This window comes from Sturnus vulgaris, chromosome 1, assembly GCF_052056855.1.
Source record: "Sturnus vulgaris isolate bStuVul1 chromosome 1, bStuVul1.hap1, whole genome shotgun sequence".
Classification (NCBI taxonomy): domain Eukaryota; kingdom Metazoa; phylum Chordata; class Aves; order Passeriformes; family Sturnidae; genus Sturnus; species Sturnus vulgaris.
Window position 1 is genome coordinate 154,361,570 of NC_142243.1, and position 21,392 is coordinate 154,382,961.

Genomic DNA, 21,392 nt, shown 5'->3' on the forward strand with positions numbered 1-21,392 from the left:
GCTTTTAAAGCAAGAACTGGATGGCTTTGATCCAGCTGTGTTCTTTGAGTCCAACAGGATAAATAAGCAGGCACCAGACCAGGTCTTTGAAGAGCAAAAGGTAGTTATTTTAATTTTTAATTCTTTTCTTGCCTCAATATCACTGTGCACTTTCTGTGTGCATCTAGAAATGGATTTCAGGCTGTGCCAAGTGTGGCTTTGGCCCTGGATAGATTTTATCCTGATATTGCATTCAGTGCATTCAGTGCTGTTCTGTCAGTTTTTCTGCCATGGGAGTGTGAGACCAGGCACAGCATCTGGGGAGTGTTATTTGTTTTCTGATACTTTCCCTGGGGTTTCCTGTTCTTGTTGGTTTTCTGATTTATTTCCTTTTTCTTCCCTTTTGGATGAAGTTACTTCTGTTGATGTATGGCCCAGATCTGTCCTAGTCCACTTTGAAAGCTGGTAAATGAATAAAGCTGGACTTTAGAATTGGAAGTGATGTGAGGGCAAATGTATTCCCACACTTGATGAGACTCCAGGTTCCTTGGGGCAGGGGGTGTCTGTGCATGGCAATGTACACGAATTTGATGCTCTAAAAATGGGAGATTTAAGCATTTCTATTTGTTGGGAAAGGCTGCTTAAACAGAAAAAAAAAAGCTGAGGATAGAGTTAAGGATGGAAAGAAAGGCTGGAAGACCTGAGGTTGTTTAGTCTGGAAAAGAAAAGGCTCCAGGGAGATCTCAGAGCACCTTCCAGTGCCTAAAGCAGCTCCAAAAGAGCTGGAGAGAAACTTTGGGCAAGGGCTGGAGTGACAGGATGCAGGGAATGTCTTTAAACTGCCAGAGAGGCAGGGTGAGATGGGATATTGGGAAGAAATTCTTCCCTGTGAGAGCAGAGAGGTGCTGACACAAGTTTTCCAGAGAAGTTGTGGATGCCTCATCCATGGAAGTGTCCAAGGCCAGGCTGGATGGGACATTGAGCAGTCTGGTCTAGTGGAGAGTGTCCCTGCCCATGGCAGGAGGTTGGAAAAAGATGATCTTAAAGGTCCCTTCCAAAACCATTCTATGGCTCCACAATTCTGTGATTAGGAGCCTTTTAAAAACACTTTTCTAGATATCCTCAAGCCCATAAATGAAACAGATAAACGGAGCACTAAAAAACCCTCAGCTAACAAAAAAAAAACCAAAACCAAAACAACACCATAAGCCAAACGCACCAATATCTATAAAATAACCTCCACAACAGTCTGTTATAGAGGGAAAGTAAAAGCTGTTGTGGAAATCTGGACAAAGGATAAATTGACAGCAAGCAATGCAAATTAAAAGCTTGAAAAATACAAGAGAAAAAGAAAGGAAAAATGTAGGAGTTTTACTCTTCAGAACAGCAAAGATGAATAAAAAGCAAAATTTAGAGTCTACTAAACCCATAATAAATCCTGATGGTATTGGTTTGTTACTAGCTCGAAATGACAGATTTATTTATAATAATGCAGGAATTTCAATAAACGCCTGTATTCTGTGATTGGAAGAGAGCCTGGTTCCTTAATCCACATGCCAGCCTAATGAAATACTTTTCATTACACCAGCAGCTGGAAAACCTGCTATACATCATCCAACAAAGTGAGATGTGTGCTAGAGTAACAAGACAGAGCAATTTGGAACGCAAGGATTTTGAAAGAGCAAGTTAAGACTAATTTGGGATAATTTCTCTTTAGGGAAAGAAAGGTGGAAGAGTTCCCCAAATCTGGAGAGAGGAGTATGTGTGTGTAAGCACAGCAGCCTCACATCTGTTGTAGGCACAATATTCATCTGAAACTAGATCCAAAAATTTAGGGATTGTGGGTAATATTATGATTATAATTGAATAATAGCATGCTCATTAAAACAGAGGCATTAATAGCAATCAACTTATGGAAAATAGATTTTGTGAAGCTAAATTAATACTTTCTAGGAGAATACAGAACTGGTTGTTGGAGTCTGGGAATTTGTCATTATTTGTACACATCATAAATAAGTCATTTTTCTCAGTGACAGTGGATAAACAGAACAATTCAATAATGTAGATCTTGGAAATACGAGCAGGACATAGAAGGGAGAATACAGAATTCAGATTTCCCATGAGATTGGCCTTGGATCTCCTGGTCCCTTCCAAGAAGGGTGGTGGGGAATGTCAGAAGGTGCATGAAAGAGAAAAATGAACAATGCCAGGGTCTGAGAGTCTCCAAGAGATATGTGACAGCTCAGAGAAAATCACATGAAGAGCTGCTGATCCAGAGAAGACAGATTTATGTCCCATGAGATGGATGGGTGGATAGAGAACCACGGGATCACAGAATGGTTTGGGTTGGAAGGGACCTTAAATAATTGGAAGGGACCATAAAGGTTATTTAGTTCCAAGCCCCTGCCATGTGCAGGGACACCTTCCACTGTCCCAGGTTGCTCCAAACCCCATCCAACCTGGCCTTGGACACTCCCAGGGATGGGACATTCTAACATTTAGTAGGTTCCAGACATTTAGAAAGCTCTGGATGAGCACCAGAGGGGAAGAAAAAAAAAAGGCTCAAAGGGCTCTGTGTATTGTCTACAACTTCTACAGTAAAATTATTTTTTCTTTATTTTATTTTATTTTATTTTATTTAACAATGAAGAGTGCTCTAACCCAAACCAGAAATAGTTCAGGGAGGCTCAGTGTCACGAATTGAACAGGATCTGAGTAGACACTGACAGCAGGATGTCCTGGTGCTCTCCCACCCAGGCCGTGCTGGCACAGGGAGGTGCAGAGAGGCTCGGAACCTTTGTGTGAGGAGCAGGTCAGAGCCTGCACCGAGTTGAGACCTGCAAAGAACTTGTCAGTGGCTCAGGGCAGGTCTCTGGAGCCAGCAGCAGAGCTGTCCAGGCCATCTGTGATGCACCCAGGGCTGCTGAGCAGCTTGGCTCCATCTGGAGCTGCCGTGGGCTCGCTGCTGGCGCTGCTGCCGAGGTCCCCTCCTCTGAGGATGGTCAGCTGTGGACATGGGACATCTTTGCCCATGTCCCTTCAGTGAAGGCAGATGGCCCTTTTGCTCTGCCTCCAAATCTTGTCTCAGGCTCCTGTGAAGGCCAGGTTATGCACAGGGATGCTGACCTTCTCCCCATCTACTGAATTTCTGCACTTGCTCTCTGATTCTGCACTCCCTGCGTGACCATATCCCAGGAGATAGGACTGGGCAAAACACAGAAGCAATGGGTGGGAAATGACTGCAGTTTTTGGGTCCCCACTGTCCCAGCACATGAGAGCAGGAGATTCCCCTTTTCCCTGGCTTAGCCCCTTGTGCTCACACAGAGATGGGGCTGCAATCATTTTTCCCGATGAAACCACTCCACCTGTGGGATGAAGACCATGGAGACTTCCCCATCTATGGCTCCTTCCCATTCTGCTGCTTTTCCCCAGCCTGAAAAAATGCCAGGAGAAAGCAAGGATTTGTCCCTTTGATGTCTTCAGGTTCCTCTGGCCATGAGGGAGGAACATCCCTGCCATGCCCAGAGCTCTGGGAATGTAGGGAAGGGCTGAGGAGGGTCCTGGGCTGGCCTTTGGAGAAGGAGCAAGGGAGGGGTGAAGCTGTGAATTGGGGTTCCTGTGGCTGGGAGAGGTCTATACACATCTCTATGGGGTGTGGAGCAGGGGGTTTGGGGTGTAGGGGATGAGAGCTGGGGCTGTGGGGGGAGTGAGGTGTATTTGAGGTCTGAAGTGTTATATCCATAAATGAGACATGTGGGACAGGGCTGTAGGAATGGAAAGGTGTGTTCAGGTTGTGTAGGATTATTTATCCCTGTGTCCCACATGTGGATCAGTATGGTGGGTGTCACAGGACTGTAGGGTTGTTGCACATGTTGGGTAGGAAGTTGTGCATAGGTATATGGGATAAATGAGGCAAGAGCTTTGGGGTTAAGGTGTGTATATGGAACAAGTGGGACAGGGCTATAGGCTTAAGGAAATTTACATGGAATATGTGGCACTAGGCACAGGGCTAAGAAAGTCTATAAGGGTTAAGTAGGAAAGGGCTATAGGGTTAAGAAGGTGTATATGGGGCATGTGGGGCGGGGTTGTAGAGTTAAAGTGTACGTGGGATAAGTAGGAGAGGGTTATAGGGGCAAAAGGTGTATATGGGATATGTGGGGCAGGGCTATAGGGTCAGGAAGGTGTAGATGGGATAAGTGGGGCAGGGCTGTATGGTTAGGAAGGTTTATATGGAATAAATGGGGCAGAATTATAGGGTTTATATGGGATATGTGGGAAAGAGCTATAGGGTTAAGACGGTGTATATAGGATATGTGAGGCAGGGATAGAGGGTCAGGAATGTTTATATGGGGTAAGTGAGGCAGGGCTGTATGGTTAGGAAGGTTTATATGGGATAAGTGGGGCAGGGATATAGGGTCAGGAAGGTATATGGGATATGTGGGGCAGGACTATAGGGTTATGCATCCATGGGATGTCTGTGTGGGATGAGGCTGTGCAGTTACGCGTGCACACATGGGACAGGTGGGCTATAGGGTTAGGGGGGGTGTATATGGGATATGTGGGGCAGGGCTATAGGATCAGGGAGATGTGTATGGCAACCGTGAGACCGGGCAGCCCAGGGGCTGCAGGCGACATTCACACGTGTGGGGGGTGATGGAGGAGTCACAGCGACCCAGCACCAGGAGCAGGATGGAGACGCAGGTCCGGAGGGGGGGTTGTTGGGATGGGGGCGGCGGGGGGCGCGGTGCCCGCTCCCCGCCCGCCCTGACGGCCGCTCTCCCTCTCTCCCCGCTCCGCCGCCCCGTCCCTCCCTCCCTGCTCTCCTCCCTCCCTCCAGCAGAGCCTCCGCCTCCGCCTCTCCGCCCGGCGCCTGGTCCTGGCGCGGCTGCCGAACGGTCCCGCTCGACGCCTCCCGGACCAAGTGCCTGTGTGACCGGCTCTCCGCCTTCGCCATCTTAGCCCAGCTCAGCCCCGACATGGTGAGTCCCGCCGGCAGCACCGCGGAGGGAGGAGCGGAGGGGCCGGCCAGGCGTGGGGACACGCGGGGGACAGGGCGGAATGGAGCGGGAGCGGAGGGGACGCGCCCGGGATGCAGCGGAGCATCCCCGGCGTGCGGCTCTCGGGTACCGCGGCGGGGACGGCCCCGAGCGCCGCCGCTGCTGCAGTCCGGTGTCACCGGCACCGTGGCGACACGGCGTGAGGCTTTGCACAACCCTCCCCCTTCCTTTGCCCGCCGTCCTTCCTCTCCCCTTCCCCCCGACCCTGAGCGCAGCTTTGGGGACGCACACGCGCGGACATCGGCGGTGATGCCGCGCCGCTCCGCTCGTCCTCCCCATCCATCCTGCCATCCCTGCGCTGCGCCTCGGGACGTGAATCCCGCTAAAAAAATGCGGGGAGCCCCCGGCCCCCGCAGGCGTGTTCACTCCCGTGGGCTCCCCACGCACGTGGTTTATTTTGGGGGGGCGGAATCGCCCCGCTCCGCCTCCCTCCCTCCCCGCGTGTCTCCATCCCCGCCTCGCGTCCTTCCCGCTACCCCACGCAGTTTTGGGGGGTGTGTGGGTGGGTGGGGGGTTCCCACTCTGCCATCGGGGAGCGTGGAGAGGAGGAGTTGTGAAGTTTTGGCCGCTTGTCGGGGACACGAAGTCGGTGCCGCGTCTCGGACGGAGCCTCCGGATAAAAAAAAAAAAAAAAGTGCGAGATTCCTAGAAATTATCGCTGGGCGGCTGCTCCCTGAGTCAGTGCACGGGGAGGGTGCCAGGGCACTAAAGACGGTGCTGGGGTGGTCAAAAGACGCTTTGCAGGCTCCTCTCTTCCACTTTATTCTTTTGAATTTTTTTTTTTTAATTTTTATTATTTTTTTTAATAGTTCATCCCTTTTTGGACAGTTCCCAGGTTCACAGAGCAAAGCCACCCCCTCCTCCACCTAAAGCTTCTCCATCTGATTGGGCACTGGGAGTTACTGGGCCCTTGCAATTATTTACTAATTATGGCTTGCTTGTTAAATGCTGGCTTAATTCGGCAAAAGGGGAGGGGTAAGGAAGAAAGGAAGGGTGAGCGTGGTAAAGGGAGAGGGGGGATCACATTTTCCAAGATGAAGGTTTGGTTTATTATTAGAAACACTAATGTATTTGGTCCACTAGTTACCATGGAAACAACATCTGCACTGAAGTGGTTTTAAAGACACAGTGTTGGTTGTGTTTGCCTGGGCCCCAGGCAGGCCCAGCCACCACAGGGCTGGGAAATGGGCTCTGGGGTGTTGGGCAGAGCAGCTTTTGGGGTCCTCTGGACAGAGGCACCAACTCTGTGGTCTCAGGTAGAGATATTCTGGTTGAAGGATGCTCAGAGGTAGGACTGGGACTGTGTTCCCGCGTGGAAGGGCTCTTGAAGCAGCTGGTTGCATCAACCCTGGCATCCCTGCACTCATCTTCTTCCATGGGTTGTTGTTTCCTTGTCCTGCCACCATAAACCAAGCTGGCAGGGGAGCAGCTGCTGGGCTGGTGCACTCCAGGAGTGTTTCCAGCCTTCTCGAGGTGATCTCAGGTGAGCCAGGTGGGATTTATCACCTGCCCTGGGAGTTTGCAGGTCTGTGTCCTGCCAGCAGCAGGGCTTCACCCCAAGCTCCAGCAGCTTTGGGGTCTGGCTCCAGAGGTTGGGATTGATGAGTGAGCCTTGTCCTGCATGGGAAGGACTCTGAGATATCCTGACAAAGTTTTGGGAGGTTGCATGGCTGGGGAAAATAACTTGAGATTTCTGCTGCAGGGAGGCTTCTAAGGCAAAGCCTGGAATGAAGCGAGCCCAGATGTGCAGCTGAGCTGCTGGTGAAGGTCCTCTGCTAATCCATCTTCTGCAAGTGGGCAGAGGATCAGGCAGTGTGGGAAAAGCAAATGGAATCTTTGCCTTGGCTGAAGCAGAAGTTTCTCTTACGTAGATTTTATGTTCACACACTGCTTAGTATTATTTAATTAAGCAGCCCGGGCAAAAAATAGTTAATTTGATGTGGCCAGATGCTGCTGCTCCCTCAGCTCCAGGTGTTTAGGTGTTATCTGAATAACACAGGATGGGTGTCAGCCCTTTATCATCATCTCTGCAAGTATTTTTGCATTTGAGAGTGGGCTTGGTTGCAGGAGGATACAGCTTCCTTCCCCCAGGCATGTTTTATTATATCTGCAACTGAACTCACAGCTGCTCCTTTGGGGTTTAGGCCTAAAATTGCTTCTTTTGCCCTCTTTCCAACTCCTCTGGCTGCTGGTTGGATTATGTTTTCCCAACTCATTTTTTCCCAGCCTCGAGTCCACTCATGAGCATCAGGATGAGTCCTTTGCCTGTGCTGGGGGGAGAACTGGGGCTTGGATATCTCCTGAGTCCCCCAGCTAAGCCAGTGCAAGGGTTTGATGATGATGGGGAGCACCACCCAGGCTGAACCAGCTGGGACCCATCTCCTGCCTGTGCCTTGCCTGTGAGCTTGCATGGCTGTGCTCATCCATCTCCTCATTCCCTCACTTTCCTCCCCAAATCTCATTCTGGACAAGCCCACGTTGCCTCCCCTCCCCAGAGGAGGCATCTCGTCATCGTTGGTGTCTGTGCTGGTGACATTTATGGTGCAGTTTTTCATGTGCCTTTGGAGCTCTCAGGACAAGAAGCTCTGTCCGCCTGTGTCATTAATATTATTTATTGCTATAAATCTCCCTCCTGGAGCCTTTGGCCCTGGCAGCTTGAAATATTTGTAACCCTGGTATGGGCACAGCTCCTTTGCAGTGAAAAAAGACTCTAAGAGGCTTTTGGGACGACTGTTGATTTGGGCTGGCCAAGGACGGTTTGCCTGGGCTGGGACCTGAGAGTTGCTCGTGTGGTGGGGAAAAGAAGCAGTTTTCCTTGATTTCAGTGAAGCTGGAGGTTGAAAGTGCTGTGTTTTGAATCGATTTGGGAGACAGACATCCCTAAACCGTGATGGAGCTGTTCGGATCCAGCTCAAAAGCTAGAGTTCAGATTCGTGTTTGATTTCCCCTGCTACTTCCACTCGACAGAGGCAGCCTCATGCCCTGCTTTGGCACAACTGCTGTTTGACCATCATAAAAGATTAAAACCTCTTAAATTAAGGAGCACAGACAAGCATTTTGGGACTGTCTTTTTGTTTTAGCTTTATACCCTGCCTGTCTTGAAAGGGCAATGCCTGTGGTGCTACACCTGTACAGTTGCACTGCTAACAGAGAATGAGGGCAAAAGGAAACCACAGAGCTGCATGTGAGGCTTGTGATGGTGTTTTTTTGTTTGTTTTTTTAAAATGTATTTTGGCAATTCTTGGAGGTGGGGAGGAAATAAAGCAGGAGCCTGAGGATGAGCAGCAAAACCTTCCACTCTCTGGTTGTCTCATCTGAGTTTGGCTTGTGTTGCCTTTGCTGCCTTCCACTTTGTGCTTGGCCTTTGTCAAGTCAGTCAAGCTTTAAAGTTTGGCTAAGGACAGCTTTGATGGGGTTTTGGGAAAGCTGGTCTGGTGGAAGATGTCTCTGTCCAGGGCAGAGAGTTGGAGCTGGATGATCTTTAATGTCCTTTCCAACTCAAACTGATGGTTCTGTAATTTGGGCATCCCTTAGGGCTGGAGTGAAATTCTACAAACACATCTCTGTTGTCTCTCCCCCTCCTTACCGGTCCTACCTGCAGAAAGCTGATCAGAGAGAGGCATCTGAGCTCTCCTCTCATTTCTTGGCTTGATGAAGGTTCAGAGCTGGTGGCACGAACTTGCAGGGGTGCTGAGTTTGTTGGGTCTGCACTGAATTTTTGGGACATCTCTCCCAGTACTGTGTTGGTGTTTTGTGACAGGTAAAACCAGCAGCTGTAGAGTTTTGTGGGGTTTATTGTAGCCTGGGTAAGTGCTGGCCAGGCAGCTGAGTGTCCACAGTGAGCAGACCTGTGAGATGAGAGGAAATGGCCTCAAGTTGTGCCAGTGAGGGTTTAGATTGGATATTAGGAAAAAAAAATTCTTCACGGAAAGGAGTTCAAGCTTTGGAACCGGCTACCCAAGGAAGCAGTGGAGTCGCCATCCCTAGAAGGGTTCAAGAAATATGTGGATGTGGCACTTGGGTGCTGGGATTTGATGATCTCAGAGATATTTTCCAACCTTAGTGATTCCAGGATTTGTATCCCAGGATGTTGCAAGAGGCTTTGTTCAGAGTTATCTCCAGTTTGCAAGAATGGGAAGCACCTTTCCTGGTGTGCTTCCTACCCGTGGGGATAAAGCTCCTCCTTCAATTCACAGCAGGTTTTTTTTGTCCCTCAAAACCTCCCATTTTGGGATGGAAGGGACCTTCAAAGGTCTATTTGTGTCCCAAGGATCTTCCCCCTAAAAAGATTGTCTCGTGCTATGGGAGCTCTCTGTACTTTATGGACAGTGCACACACACAAGGTGGGTTATTTTAAGCTCCAAAAATTCTGTAGGGCCTCTCTTGCACTGGGAGGAGAGCTAGGTTTCTCAGCAGAAAAAAAAAAGTTGATGTTATGAATCAAATATTCAAATATTTTGTACGGGTGTAGCAATTTTGACAACATTTTGATGGAAAATTACAGCAGTTTCATTTAGATAAGACTGGAGAACTTCATTTGGAGGTGAACATTTTAACATTTATATTCTTCCGTCATTTATCATGTGAAATTTGGAGTCTGGATAAGAACAAAGCCTTTTGCATACCTTGAGAACTGACAGTTCTCATGCTCACAACAGTTTCCAGGCTCAGTTAATATTGGTGCTGCTTTTTCTGCAAGGTTAACTCTTTAATTCAAAAGTTGGACTTATCTGAGGAAGGAGAGTTTTCAGTTTTGCCAGGCTCAAAGTCTTTAAGACATCAAACTCTGGTCAGGTTGTACAGGGGTTTAGGGAAGAGTTTGGTGTATTTGGGTGTGCTGTTGAGGCTACAGCCAGAGCTTTTTTGTGCCTGTCAGTGAAATTGTGACCTTGAGCTAAACACTTCCTTGCTTTCTGCTTCCCTTTCTCCAGCTGCAGCACCCTTGCAGGTGACATCCCGGGCTCTGCATCCACATTTGCACAGTGCCCCGAGCCTGAAGGGTGCTCCAGGAAGCACCAAGTGCTGTCATTTCCCTGACAGAGCATCAGGAGCCTCCTCTTGCCCGCTTGGCAGGAGCTGTGCCAGGGTGAGCATTGCTGATCCACCAACATTTGGGCTTTTGAGGTCCAAATCCTCTGCGAGCTCCCGCGCCCGCGCTGCTGGCGCCTCTTCCTGCAATCACCCCGTCCTCTCCAGGATGCTGCTGTGTGTAGAGTGTCTCTTAGGAGCTGATTATGCCTCTTGAGCTGGAAATGTTGCCTAAGATTTCCTGGGGATTTGTGCTGTTGCCACTGAGCTCTCCCCGAGTGTGGAGATGCCCAAGGTGGGAGTGGCGCAGGGCCACTCCAGCTGGACTCCTGCTCATCCCAGGAGAGCTCCGTGCTGGGATTGGGGAAGGATGTGCTCTGAGTGTTGCTGGGGATTTCTGGGCTTTGCCCATCTCCTGCTCCACAGCAGGAGCAGCTGCTGTGTTTTCTCTGGGGTGCTTTTCCCTGAGGTCCGTGGTAGCCTGTAGGAGCAAGCTGGTGATTCTGTAAATCAGGGGCTGCTCTTTGCTGTGCTCAGCAGGGAGGCTCTTTTCACTAAATCCAGTTTAGCCCTCCTGAGTTTCAGCAGGCGTGGATAGAATGGAGAAGACAGGGTAGGAACCAGCTGGGCAGACAGTTTTCCCCTCCTACTCACTCTCATAATGTGATTAAGAAGGAGACAAGATGTGTGATGCTCTTAGGGGGCCAAACGGGCCAACCCACAGTCTAACTCCCTCTTGAAAAAAGTCCATTATTTTTTCCAAAGTGCCCTCTTAACAGAAAGTACTGGGTTGTGTCCCTACATTTTTGCTTTGCTGAAAATCACCTGGTTTTAAAAGGTTGCTCTGTCACTGACGTGGAGTCTGTCAGTTTGTGTTGCAGAGTAAATTCGGGCTAAATCTCCTTAAAGTTTGAGGAGGACCCGGAGTTGATGTACAGATGATATATGTTGGGTTTTAAGAGGAAGGGGATCACTGACAGAGCTTGTGGTGTGCTCCAGGTGCCAGAGGCAGCCTGGGTTTGTTATTCTGCTGTGAGAATTGACTGGAGATTGCCATTGCTGCGTGCCGTACACAGATACCTAATAAAAGATCCCATTAGCAAATAAGTGATTGATATTGGAGCATACACAGGCAAGGCATGAGAGACGAGTGGGATAGGAATTCCCTCTCAGCGCTGCGCTGTGCTTCTAGCAGAGACAACACTTGAATATATTAAAAGAAGACAGGTAGCACAGGAGGTAATAATAGGAGGATTTGGCTCAGCATAATAAGCAGTCATCCAGCATCCCACCTCCTTGGCGGCTGTCTGCGGATTTCGCTGTCTGTCGATCCTCTGGGTGCTTGGGGAGATATTCCCAGCTGACAGCTTCCCTTCCCCGAGCTCCTGCTCGGTGCTGGAGGATTCTCCCAGGTCTTTTTAAGTCCTGACAAAACTCCAGCTGGTGGGACTGCAGCAGCGTGGGGCTGCGGCTCGGCCCCCGCCAGCCGGAGCGGCGAGCTCGGCGCAGCCCTGGCAGGGACTCTCCTGCAGGCAAATGCTGCATCACCCTCCTGTATCTCTCCATCTGAAGGGGACGTGGGAGAGGAGCAGGATCAAGTGGCTGGGAGCTCAAAGCCGTTGTGGGATTCAGTGCTGGAGCGTGAGTAATGCCGAGCCAAATTCACCCTTCGGTGGAAAGGCGAGAGCGGCGCTGGCGTTAACCAAGTGACCCCAGGAGCAGAGCAGGGCTGGGCTTGGTCCCCTGTCTGCAGCTCAGATTAAAGCCTCGTGGGGAATGCCTGGGATCCTGCATGTCCAGGCGTTCCTGAGGGGTTTGGTGCTTATTCTGAGCTGCAGTGCTTAATGGCTTGTTGCCATGAAGGCAGCTTAGCAAGTGTGACAGCTGCCCTATTACCCTGTCACAGCTTACTGCTCTGCTAAAGGAGGTGTGCGTCTAAGCCAGGACACCAGGGTCTTCCCAATTCCCACCTTCCCCTTTCCTAAGAGCTCGGAAAGCAGCGCTCAGCCTCACTTGTGAGCAGATTTGAGGGCCAGAAATGTGAAACAAGTGTGTGAGTGTTACCTGCCTGGGATTACTCTGCTCTGGGTCCAGGCAGGATGACTGAGTGTGGGAGGGCGTGTGGGAGAGGATGATGTGTCAGAGATGTTTGGTGTGGTGCCTCCACACCGATGGCTGAGCTCTGTGAGACATTTTGGCTCTTTCCTCAAGGAAAAAAGGGGAAAGAGAATGATAATCTTCAAACGGGTTGAAGGTGGCTGTGGGAAGGGAATAATCTGCTTTCTGTGTCTGCTAGGGATTGGGCTCAAATTGCAGAGTGAGAGATTTAATTCAGGCACGAGGGAAAACCTTCTGACTGCAAGGATAGTCAAGAGCCCAGACTCCATCAGCAAAGGTTTTCTTGAAAAGATGGGAGTGGTTATGATGGTTGTGCATCAGGCTGAGGCGTGAGCTGAGCCTGTCAGGTCTTTTCCACTCTCTTACCTGGAATTCTGTGATGTAAGATCCCCTTGGCGTCTGTGGATGAAGAGAGGAACGTGGCAGAGGGGCAGCACGTTGGTGGGAGGTGAAGGAATGGGCTGGAGGAAGGTGGGGAAGCCAAAAATCACCGAGCCTGTCCACAACTTCCCACTTCCACCTGTGGCTGTCGATCCGCTGTCATCTCACATTCACAACCTGCAGCTTGTACCACTGTGAGAGCACCACTCCAACCTGCTCAGCTCTGAGCCACAAAGCCACCCTGACCCAGCAGAGTGGGAAATTCAGCTGAGTTTTCCATCTGGAGCCCCAGGATGCCGGGATGGGGGCGGGTGTGGGGGCTCATGTAAACAGCACAGGGTTGTTAGTCATGGTGAGAGCCACGGAAAGTCACAGAACATCTGCCAGGACTGGGCTGTGGGCATTGCACCAGGCAGGGCTTTACAGGGGAGGCTTGAAGCTCTTGGGTGGCTTTCGAGGGAGTTCTCAGGCTCGGGAGCTTCTCCCAAGGCAGGAGGACGGCGTGGGAGCATCACAAAGCAGCTTGTTTGAAAATGGTAACAAGTGGGTGCTGGAGGCTGGGTTTCATGGGCTCGTGGGGTGGGAGTCAGAATTATTGCTAAATGAGATTATCTTCCTTTTCAAAGCACTGCAGGCACTGAGCACGGAGTGTTCAGGTGAACTGTTGAGTGTTGCATGTCTTTCTTCTATTACTCTGCACCCATCTCCGTTGTACTTTGGCCTGGAAAAGCAATTCTTTAGGTAAATTTGACAATCTGTTTCACCTCTGAGCCCTTTATGCCCTGCACAAAGGCTGAGGTTGCTCTTAAATTGCCATGCAGTAGGAAATGGGCAAGTCGTTATTATTATGTTCATTTAAGCTCAAATTGAAGCAGTTTATGAAAGGTTTGTGCCCTTCATACTTTTGCTATCAAGTAATAGCTGGGTGGATAAACCTGCTGGCAGGATTTTGGTAATCTTTAAGCAAAAATGGAAACTATGTGTGGAAAAGTAATGTCAGAGTAGTAATTGGGAGTATTTGAGCTCTAAATGTGCCTGTAAATGTGAGGGGTGTCTAATCAAGAAACTGATACTGTGCTGGGTGTGATGACAGCCAGCCAGAACTCAGCCTGCAACTCCATTGCTCGCTGCCTACCTGCCCTGCTCACCACAAGAATACACAGAATATATTCAGTAAATCCATGAAAGCAAAATTACTCCACTCTTTTCCCACAAGTGAGACAATGCTTTCATTTTCCGTGACAAATGGTTCTTTTTCCTCTTTTTAAACATGGCAATCATGCCAGCATCTCCCCAGGTGGGGAATATCTGACTGCTGGGGCCACTTTTGATTTTGTTTATATCAGCTCAATACAGCTGTAAATCCAGGGGCTGTTACAGCTTCCCTTTCCAATCACTCAGCTGTGAATGGGTTGGGGTTGGAAGCTGATTCCTCGAGGGCTGCTTGGAGATCTCTGCTCCACGAAGAGGGAATTTGCACCAGTGATTCCCCAGTGACCAGCTGGGGATGGAAACACTCTGGATCCCAGGGGCTGCTCAGGTTGCAATGGGAATAAAGCTGGCATTATCCTCATAACACCAGAATAACCCAAATGGCTGAAATCCCTTCATCTTCTTTTTTTAGCCAAGAAGCCCCTGAAAGCCTCTGAGGACTGGCAATAAACCAGGGATGTTTCACTCCAAGGTTGTTGGTTCAGCCTTAGTTTTGGGTCAAGATTGTCAGGGCAGGGATTTTCAGTGGTTGAGCAGTGAGAGATGTGAGCATCTGCAAATAATAATTAAGGTTTGTTTGGAGAAGAGGCGACTGAGGGGACACCCCATTGGGATCTGCAGCTTCCTCATGAGAGAAGCTGAGGGGCAGCACCAATTTCTTCTCTCTGTGACAGTGGTAGGACCTGAGGGAATGGCTGGAGCTGTGTCAGGGGAGGGTTAGGCTGGATACCAGGAAAAGATTCTTCATCCAGGGGGTCTTTGGGCACTGGAACAGGCTCCCCAGGGAATGGTCACAGCCCCGAGACTGAGAGAGCTCAAGGAGCATTTGGGCAATGCTCTCAGGCACCAGGTGGGATTGTTGGGGTGTCCTGTGCCAGGAGTTGGACTCCATGATCCTTGTGGGACCCTTCGAGCTCAGGTTATCCTGTGAATCTCTGAATTAAAGGGTCAGGTTCTTCAGACATGGCTTGTGCAGTCTTTGCACAAATATTCATTCCCTGTGCTTTGGAGGAAGGTTTTTCTTAAGGACTGCTCTTCAACAGGCAAGGGGAAAGGGAAAGTGGATATTTGCTCTCTGTGGTGGTGGGCAGATCCATGGGAATGGGGAAGGAACATTTTCCCCATGCTGTGGGGAGAGCTGCTGGTCTGGCACCACTCTCCAGCACGTCACAGTGTAAAACAAACAGCGGGCTGGTTTGGAGTAATTTGGTGAAATGCTGTCGCCTGGCATGGAACCAAAATACTGCTTAAATCAGGATAAACACAGTCTGGATTCTACTCTCATTTTCCATTCCCAGTCTGCTGTGGACTTATTTTATTTTAGCTGTGTGTAAATCTTAGCACATTTCCCTGCAAGGTGCTCAGCTGGGAAGTTACAAGGGATGATGGCATCGAGCTTCCAAGTCAGTTATGGAATTAGAACTGGTTGTTCTCTGTGTAGCACAGGGAAAGGACATTCCAAGCAAGAAGGTGCAGGAAAGAAGACTCATTTTTAAAGTAGTTACAGAGCATATGTCCCTATGGTAAAATAATGCCAGTAATGGTAATAGTGGTAGTAGTAACAATGATTATTATGATAATGATAATAATTGTAAGTTCCATGGCAGAGGCAACTCTAGAACAGGAGCAGCTCTAGCAGCTCCTGTAATTGTCCCTAATATTTAATTTTTATAATGCTCCCTGGATTGTATCTTAGCTTGTGGCAACCAGCGGTGTTCAGAACACGCCATGGTCCATGAATCATAAAATCATTTATGTTAGAAAAGACCTCCAAGATCATCAAGTCCAACCTTCAAGTGAATCCCATCATGCCCCCTAAACACATCTCAGAGTGCCACATCTACTCCTTTTTTTTTTTTTTAAATTTAATTTCCAGGGATGGTGACTCCATCACTTCCCTGGGGAGCCTGTTCCAATGCTTAACCACCTTTTCAATGGAGAAATTTTTCCTAATATCCAAATGGAACCTCTCCTGGTGCATTTTGAGACCATTTCCCCTTGTCTTATCATTATTTGCCTGGGAGAAGCAGCCGACCCTCACCTCAGCACAACCTCATTTCAAGGAGTTTTAGAGAATTAATGTTGCACTGAGCAGCAGTATGGACAAGTCCCCTCTGCTTTGAATATTTGTATGAATACCTGCATTGTACCACTTCATCTCAGGGCAGTGGAGTGAATCCTAGAGCATTTGATTTTCCAGGACTGACACAGGGAGATTGAGGTTTGCTGTTTCCCGCAGTGCCTGTATCAGTGCTGCTGCACAACGTGATTAAAGTTCACTTCTGCCCTTGTTTTCTCAGAAGCAGAGAGCTCCTGCCCCTGGAGGAATTGGCCATTTTGATTATTGCCAGCTTCGTTGTAGAAAATGGTTTTATTTTCTCCTCCTGTGTTTTAAAGGGAAAGGCAGAAAGAAAACAATTTTTCCATATGCATGAAAAGCAAAAGTTTAAAAAGCAGACATGCCATCTGACCAGCTCATAAACAGTTAAGCCAGAAGCTCTCTCCTGTCTCTCCTCCATCCCTCCTGAAGGTCTGGCACAGCAGAGAATAGGGTGCTGGTGCTTGATTGCTGTGACACAGCCCTAGGAACCCCCCGAGGCATTTGCACACAGCAGGAATCTAAGCTGAGTTAAGCTTTGGAAGAGAGATGGAGGGGCAGTATTATTCCCTTCCATGTCCAGGGGATCAAAATAGGCCCCCGAGAAGATAAAGTCAGTGTTTGCCACTTAAATCAGATCAGCTGAGAGGCTTTTGAAAAGATTGGCTTAAGTGATGGAGCTGTGTGTCCTGACCTGGACCCTGCTCTGCTCCTTGGGGTCTCCTGGCTCCTCACACTGGTTCCTCTCCCACAGCTGGCAGAGGGACACAGAGTGACTCAAGGCTCTTCATCAGAGCTCCATAAAATTTCAGTATTTTCAGGGATTTCAGTCGCTTGGCTGAGCGAGGTGCATTCGGAAAGGGACAAATCAAGCGAATAAAGCTCAGAGTGTTTGAAAGAATGACGGTGAAAATGTTTGGGAACAGCTGGCTGGCCAGGAGGAGAGTGGTCCTCAGCATTAATATGGGCCTGATCTGCCCATCCTTGACATCAGGACTGGACACTGAGGTGCTGGGAGAGCAGTCTGGAAATTCCAGCCTGGCAGTGAGCTGACTGGCAGGTACATAATGCCCACTGTTAACTCCTGTAATTCCCTGCCAGCCTGGAGGAAATTATCCTGACAGTTCCCATTAAAGAGAGGCTGAGCGACCACTCCTCTGCCCTGAAAACTTCATCAAGGCTGTTTCCTAAAAGCAAATTGTCACGTTGTATCTCAATGCCCGCTGAAGAGTTAGCGATTGTTAATAAATAGTAGCGTGTTAAGGTGTCTCTCTGGGTGATTTTTGTGTCCTGTAATTACACAGAATTGCCTGTTAGACCGGTCAAATAGCATAAAAGGATCCCTGAGCTCCACAAATGTGTTCCTGATAATGGGTGACTATTAGAGCTTTGACGTGGGAAGTCTGTGGTTTTGATACAGGGAAGCAAAGCAAGGTGGAAATTCTCTGGACCTGGCAGTGGCAGGGGCTGAGCTGGGAAAGGGTCACATCTTCCAGAAGGAAGGTGTGAAAAGATGATTTATTAATGATGCCTCTAAGTGACCTCCATGCAGGGACCTCAAAGCCCTTCTCAGAGGTTAAATGATGAAGAAGAGAAGGATCTGGGGGCACCTTATTTTGATTTTTCAATATGTGAAGTGTTATAAGAAAAGTGGAGAAAGACTTTTTAACAGATTTAATTCAGGACAGAGTTCATTTTAGTAGCCAGCATGGGATTATGTTTTGGGTTGTTGGGCACTGCCATTGCTGCCACTGAGTGAGAGGATGAGGGGGAATGGCTTAAACTGAAAGAGGGTGGAATTATATTAAATATTGGGAAGAAACTTCTTCCTGTGAGAATGGTGAGGTCCTGGCACGGATTTCCCAGAGAAGCTGTGGCTGTCCCATCCCTGGAAGTGTCCAAGGCCAGGTTGGATGGGGCTTGGAGCAACCTGGGATAGTGGAAGGTGTTCCTGCCCATGGCAGGGGATTAGAATTAAATTATTTCAAAGGTCCCTTCCAACCCAAAATATTCTGTGATTCTATGGGAATAAAAAGGAATGTTTTGGTCCTTTCTCACTGCTCGTCTGCTTTGAGTTGAGTGAACTTTGTAGACCTCTGACAAAGCTGACCCAACAAAAAACCTCCTTTCTCCCCTGGCCCAATCCTTCCTTCACTAAATCCCTGACATCCACCAAGAAGAGCTTGTGTCCTGCTCCCCCCTTCCCTGTCTTGCAATCACTGCAAGAAATTCCTTGGAGAGAAAACTGAACCTTCCCTTGAGCAGGCCCAGAGTACATGGAAATTTCCCATCCCAACGAAGTATAAATGTGATGTCCACAGGGCCTGAGCCTGGATGAGAAATCCTGAATCTAACAGAGCTGAGGATTAAAAAAATCAGTGTTTTCTTGGCAGCTGACAAGAGCACCTTCACCTCTTGGTCACTCAACCCTCCTGAGTTGTTTTCTCCAGCACTGACACACACCCTTTTGTCCTGGAAGCTGTTTTCTTCTGTAAGCTCTGCTAAAAGCATTATTTTCCAGCAATTTTAACAACTCTTTCCCTGCTTTGACAAGAGTTGTCCAACCAGCAGTGAAATCAATACAGTGTGGCTTAAAAAAAAAAGTCTTCACAGGAGTCATAAAAAGCCTTTGGACTAGTGGCACAGCAGAACCATTCCTGTGCAATTCTTGGAGTTAATCCCACCCAGCTGGTCCAGTTCTGTGTCAGGAGAGTGGAATGAGCCTGGTTGCATTGAGCTTGTGACCTGTGAGGGGAAGGGAGAGGGATTGGCTTGGTCTTGCAGAGATGTAAAGGGCACTCTGGTCACAGCCTGTGGGACAGTTACAAAAATTATAAACCCAAATTCCTCTCGCTTGTGCCTGGTGGTTTAACAAGGGGGAAGGATACAAACTGGAGCTTGGGAGGTGCATGGAATAATTTAGGTTGGGGAAAAAATCTCCAAGACCATCGAGTGAAACCATTCATGGCTAAACCGCATCCCTAAGTGCAATATCCAGACATTCCCTTAACCCTTCCTGGGATGCAGATTCCACCACTTCCCTGAGCAGCATGTTCCAATGCTTTTCAGTGAAAAAATATTTTCCTGATAGCCAATCTAAACCTCCCCTTGTGTGACCTCAGGAAAAACCTGTCACTAATGGAGAGGTGTGGAATGGGTACCTGTGGGATGGGAGCTCTCCATCTTGGAGAATTCCCAAATCCAGACAAAGCCATCACCAGCCTCACCTGCTGTTAGTGCTGGTCTTGTTCCAAGCAGCAAATTGGGTTGTAAAGCTGGAGATGTCCCTTGCAACTGGAGCTCCTGCAATTCTCTGACTTCATGAATCTTTAATTTCGAATGTGCAGGAAGTCAGGCTCAAGGCAACTATTATGAATAGCAAACACGATTCTAAAACCAAACAAAGCCCAGCCCCCCCCCAAATTCCAAACTCGTGTGCCTGTGTTTAATTTCAGAGCAGAATAAATGGCTTAATTTTTCGGTGATTTTATTGGTGTGATGCTGTGCCTATTAAGACTTTGTTCAAGCCTTTCTTGGTATCAAGGATGGGAAAAGCAGAAGGAACAGCTTGGTTGTAAGGTCTGGGGCAAACTGCACAGCATTAAGAAATACTTTGTTCTAATTGGAGCCTGTTTGACCCTGGAGCCAGAGCAGGGTAATGGAAAAAGTACAGCTCAAATCGAGCCACTTTTCACAGCGTTCTGCAGAAAGCCAGAGAAGGAAGGGGAGAAACACAGAGAATTTGAAAGGGGGAGAGCTGGAAAAATGCATTAAGTTCAAGAAGAAAAGGCAGAACATGCCAGGGGAAATAGCCAAAGGAAGGGAGACAGAGAAGACAAAGGAGAGCAAAAATTAAGGAGAGAGGAAGAGAAGGGAAAAGAAGGAAGCAAGGTGAAATTGTAAAGGAAAGCAGGAGCGTCCTTCTGCCCTGCCAGGCAGAGCAATGAGGTGGCAGGACAGGCAGAGCCCCCAGGCAGCAGCGCTCGTTATTTCCATCCTGGCTGATGTCATTGATTGCCTCCCTCCTCCCTGTCATGCCTGGTGACAGAATCGCAGCCCTTGCCACTCAGAACGACCTGCCCTGCTCCCCCATGGCCCAGGGAAAAGTTTTCATTCCAGCTCCAAACAGGCACAGCTTTGTCTGTGTTTCAGGGGGTTTTTGGATGAGCTGTTCCTCTCTGGGACCACCTCTAGTCCAGGCAGGTGGACATCCTATTCCTGGCCTGTCTTGTTCAAATAAACAGTTTTTTCCTCAGCTGTGGTGCTGGGAAAATCCCATAGGGCTGTTCCTTCTCTTACCTTAACATTTTTTCTGTTGGTAACATCTTTATTTTTTAAGCCAACCTTGATTTCCTCATTTTTCCTTCTATAAGGGAATTTCCCTCATAAGGCTCAGATCTTGCAGCATCTGACCACCTTCTGTCAGGGGGTTTAATTAGTCAGAAAAAACAAAACTAATTGTTATTTATTTGCTGAAGGGAAGACGTGGCGGATAGAGAAAGAAGGTGGGGAGGACAAAGAAACCTTAATAATAATGAAGGAAGAAAGCAGAACCCTAAGATATTGGGGCCCAAGTCTTTAAGACTTGCTTAGGATAGCAGTAAATGGCCTCAAGTTGCACCTGGGAAAGTTTAGATTGGATATTAGGAAAAATTTCTTCATGGAAAAGGTTGTAAAAAATTGAAACAAGGAAATAGCAGTCACTCTCCACAGAAGTGATCAAAAAACGTGGATGTGGCACTTGGGGACATGGTTTAGTGGTCAATATGGTGGTGGTGGTGTTGGGTTGATGGTCGGATTTGCTGATCTTAATGGTCTTTCCCAACCTTAATTATTTGATTATTCCCAAAGGAGCAAGCTCCTCTTCTTCCTGCAGCCAGTGGTTTTTGTGGTTATCCCCTTTCCTGATGCCAACAAAAATCCCATCAAGGCTGGACCAACCCTTCCTTTTCTGTAGGGTGGAGGGATGAGCCTCATGGCATCTCTTCAGCAAAAGTTTTTCTTCTAGGCATGGGGTTTGTGGAAATTTGTAGGATGAAGAAGGAGGTGCAGATCTGAGTCTTTCCTGTGGGATGGGCTGCACATGGACATCAGCTACTACCCTAAAGCCTGGCTTAAGCTTGGCCAGTCATCATTTGTGTAATGCCTTGTCTGGGAGCAAACATCTGAGCTAGGAATGATCCAGCACACACAGAAGATTCTTAATTAGCCTGAGGATCTAGGAGAGGGTTTATGGATGGTGTGGGACAGTGGATGGGGAAGGCAGTGAGAGAACCTGAGGTCTTTTGGGGTGGAGGGATCTCAGGGAGGATGTGGAAGGGAGGGCAGCTGGGGTTGCAGTGTTGGGATTTAGGGATGCAGCCTGCTCATCTCTTAAAAAACCAAACTCTGTTCCCTTGGAGATGGTTCAGGAATGAGTTACATGTCGGGCTTTCTTTGCTTTAATGGAGCTCCTCCCCCACTTTTATCCAGTTACCCATGAAAAGTCAGTGAAATGAGACCTACTTAAATCAAATGTC

General features: G+C 48.5%; 1 protein-coding gene across 15 annotated transcripts in view; it reads left to right on the forward strand.

Moving 5' to 3' along the window:
* ADGRB1 (adhesion G protein-coupled receptor B1) overlaps positions 1 to 21,392 on the forward strand; it is a 279,870-nt gene that overhangs the window by 189,104 nt on the left and 69,374 nt on the right. For 12 of the 15 annotated variants that reach the window (XM_088179990.1, XM_088179982.1, XM_088179994.1 and 9 more), the window contains one exon: positions 4,817 to 4,958. In XM_088179990.1, the coding sequence (XP_088036116.1) occupies positions 4,817 to 4,958 (142 nt within the window). The remainder of the gene's footprint in view (positions 1 to 4,816; positions 4,959 to 21,392) is intronic. The other 3 variants (XM_088179986.1, XM_088180067.1, XM_088180059.1) reach the window with 1 other exon arrangement.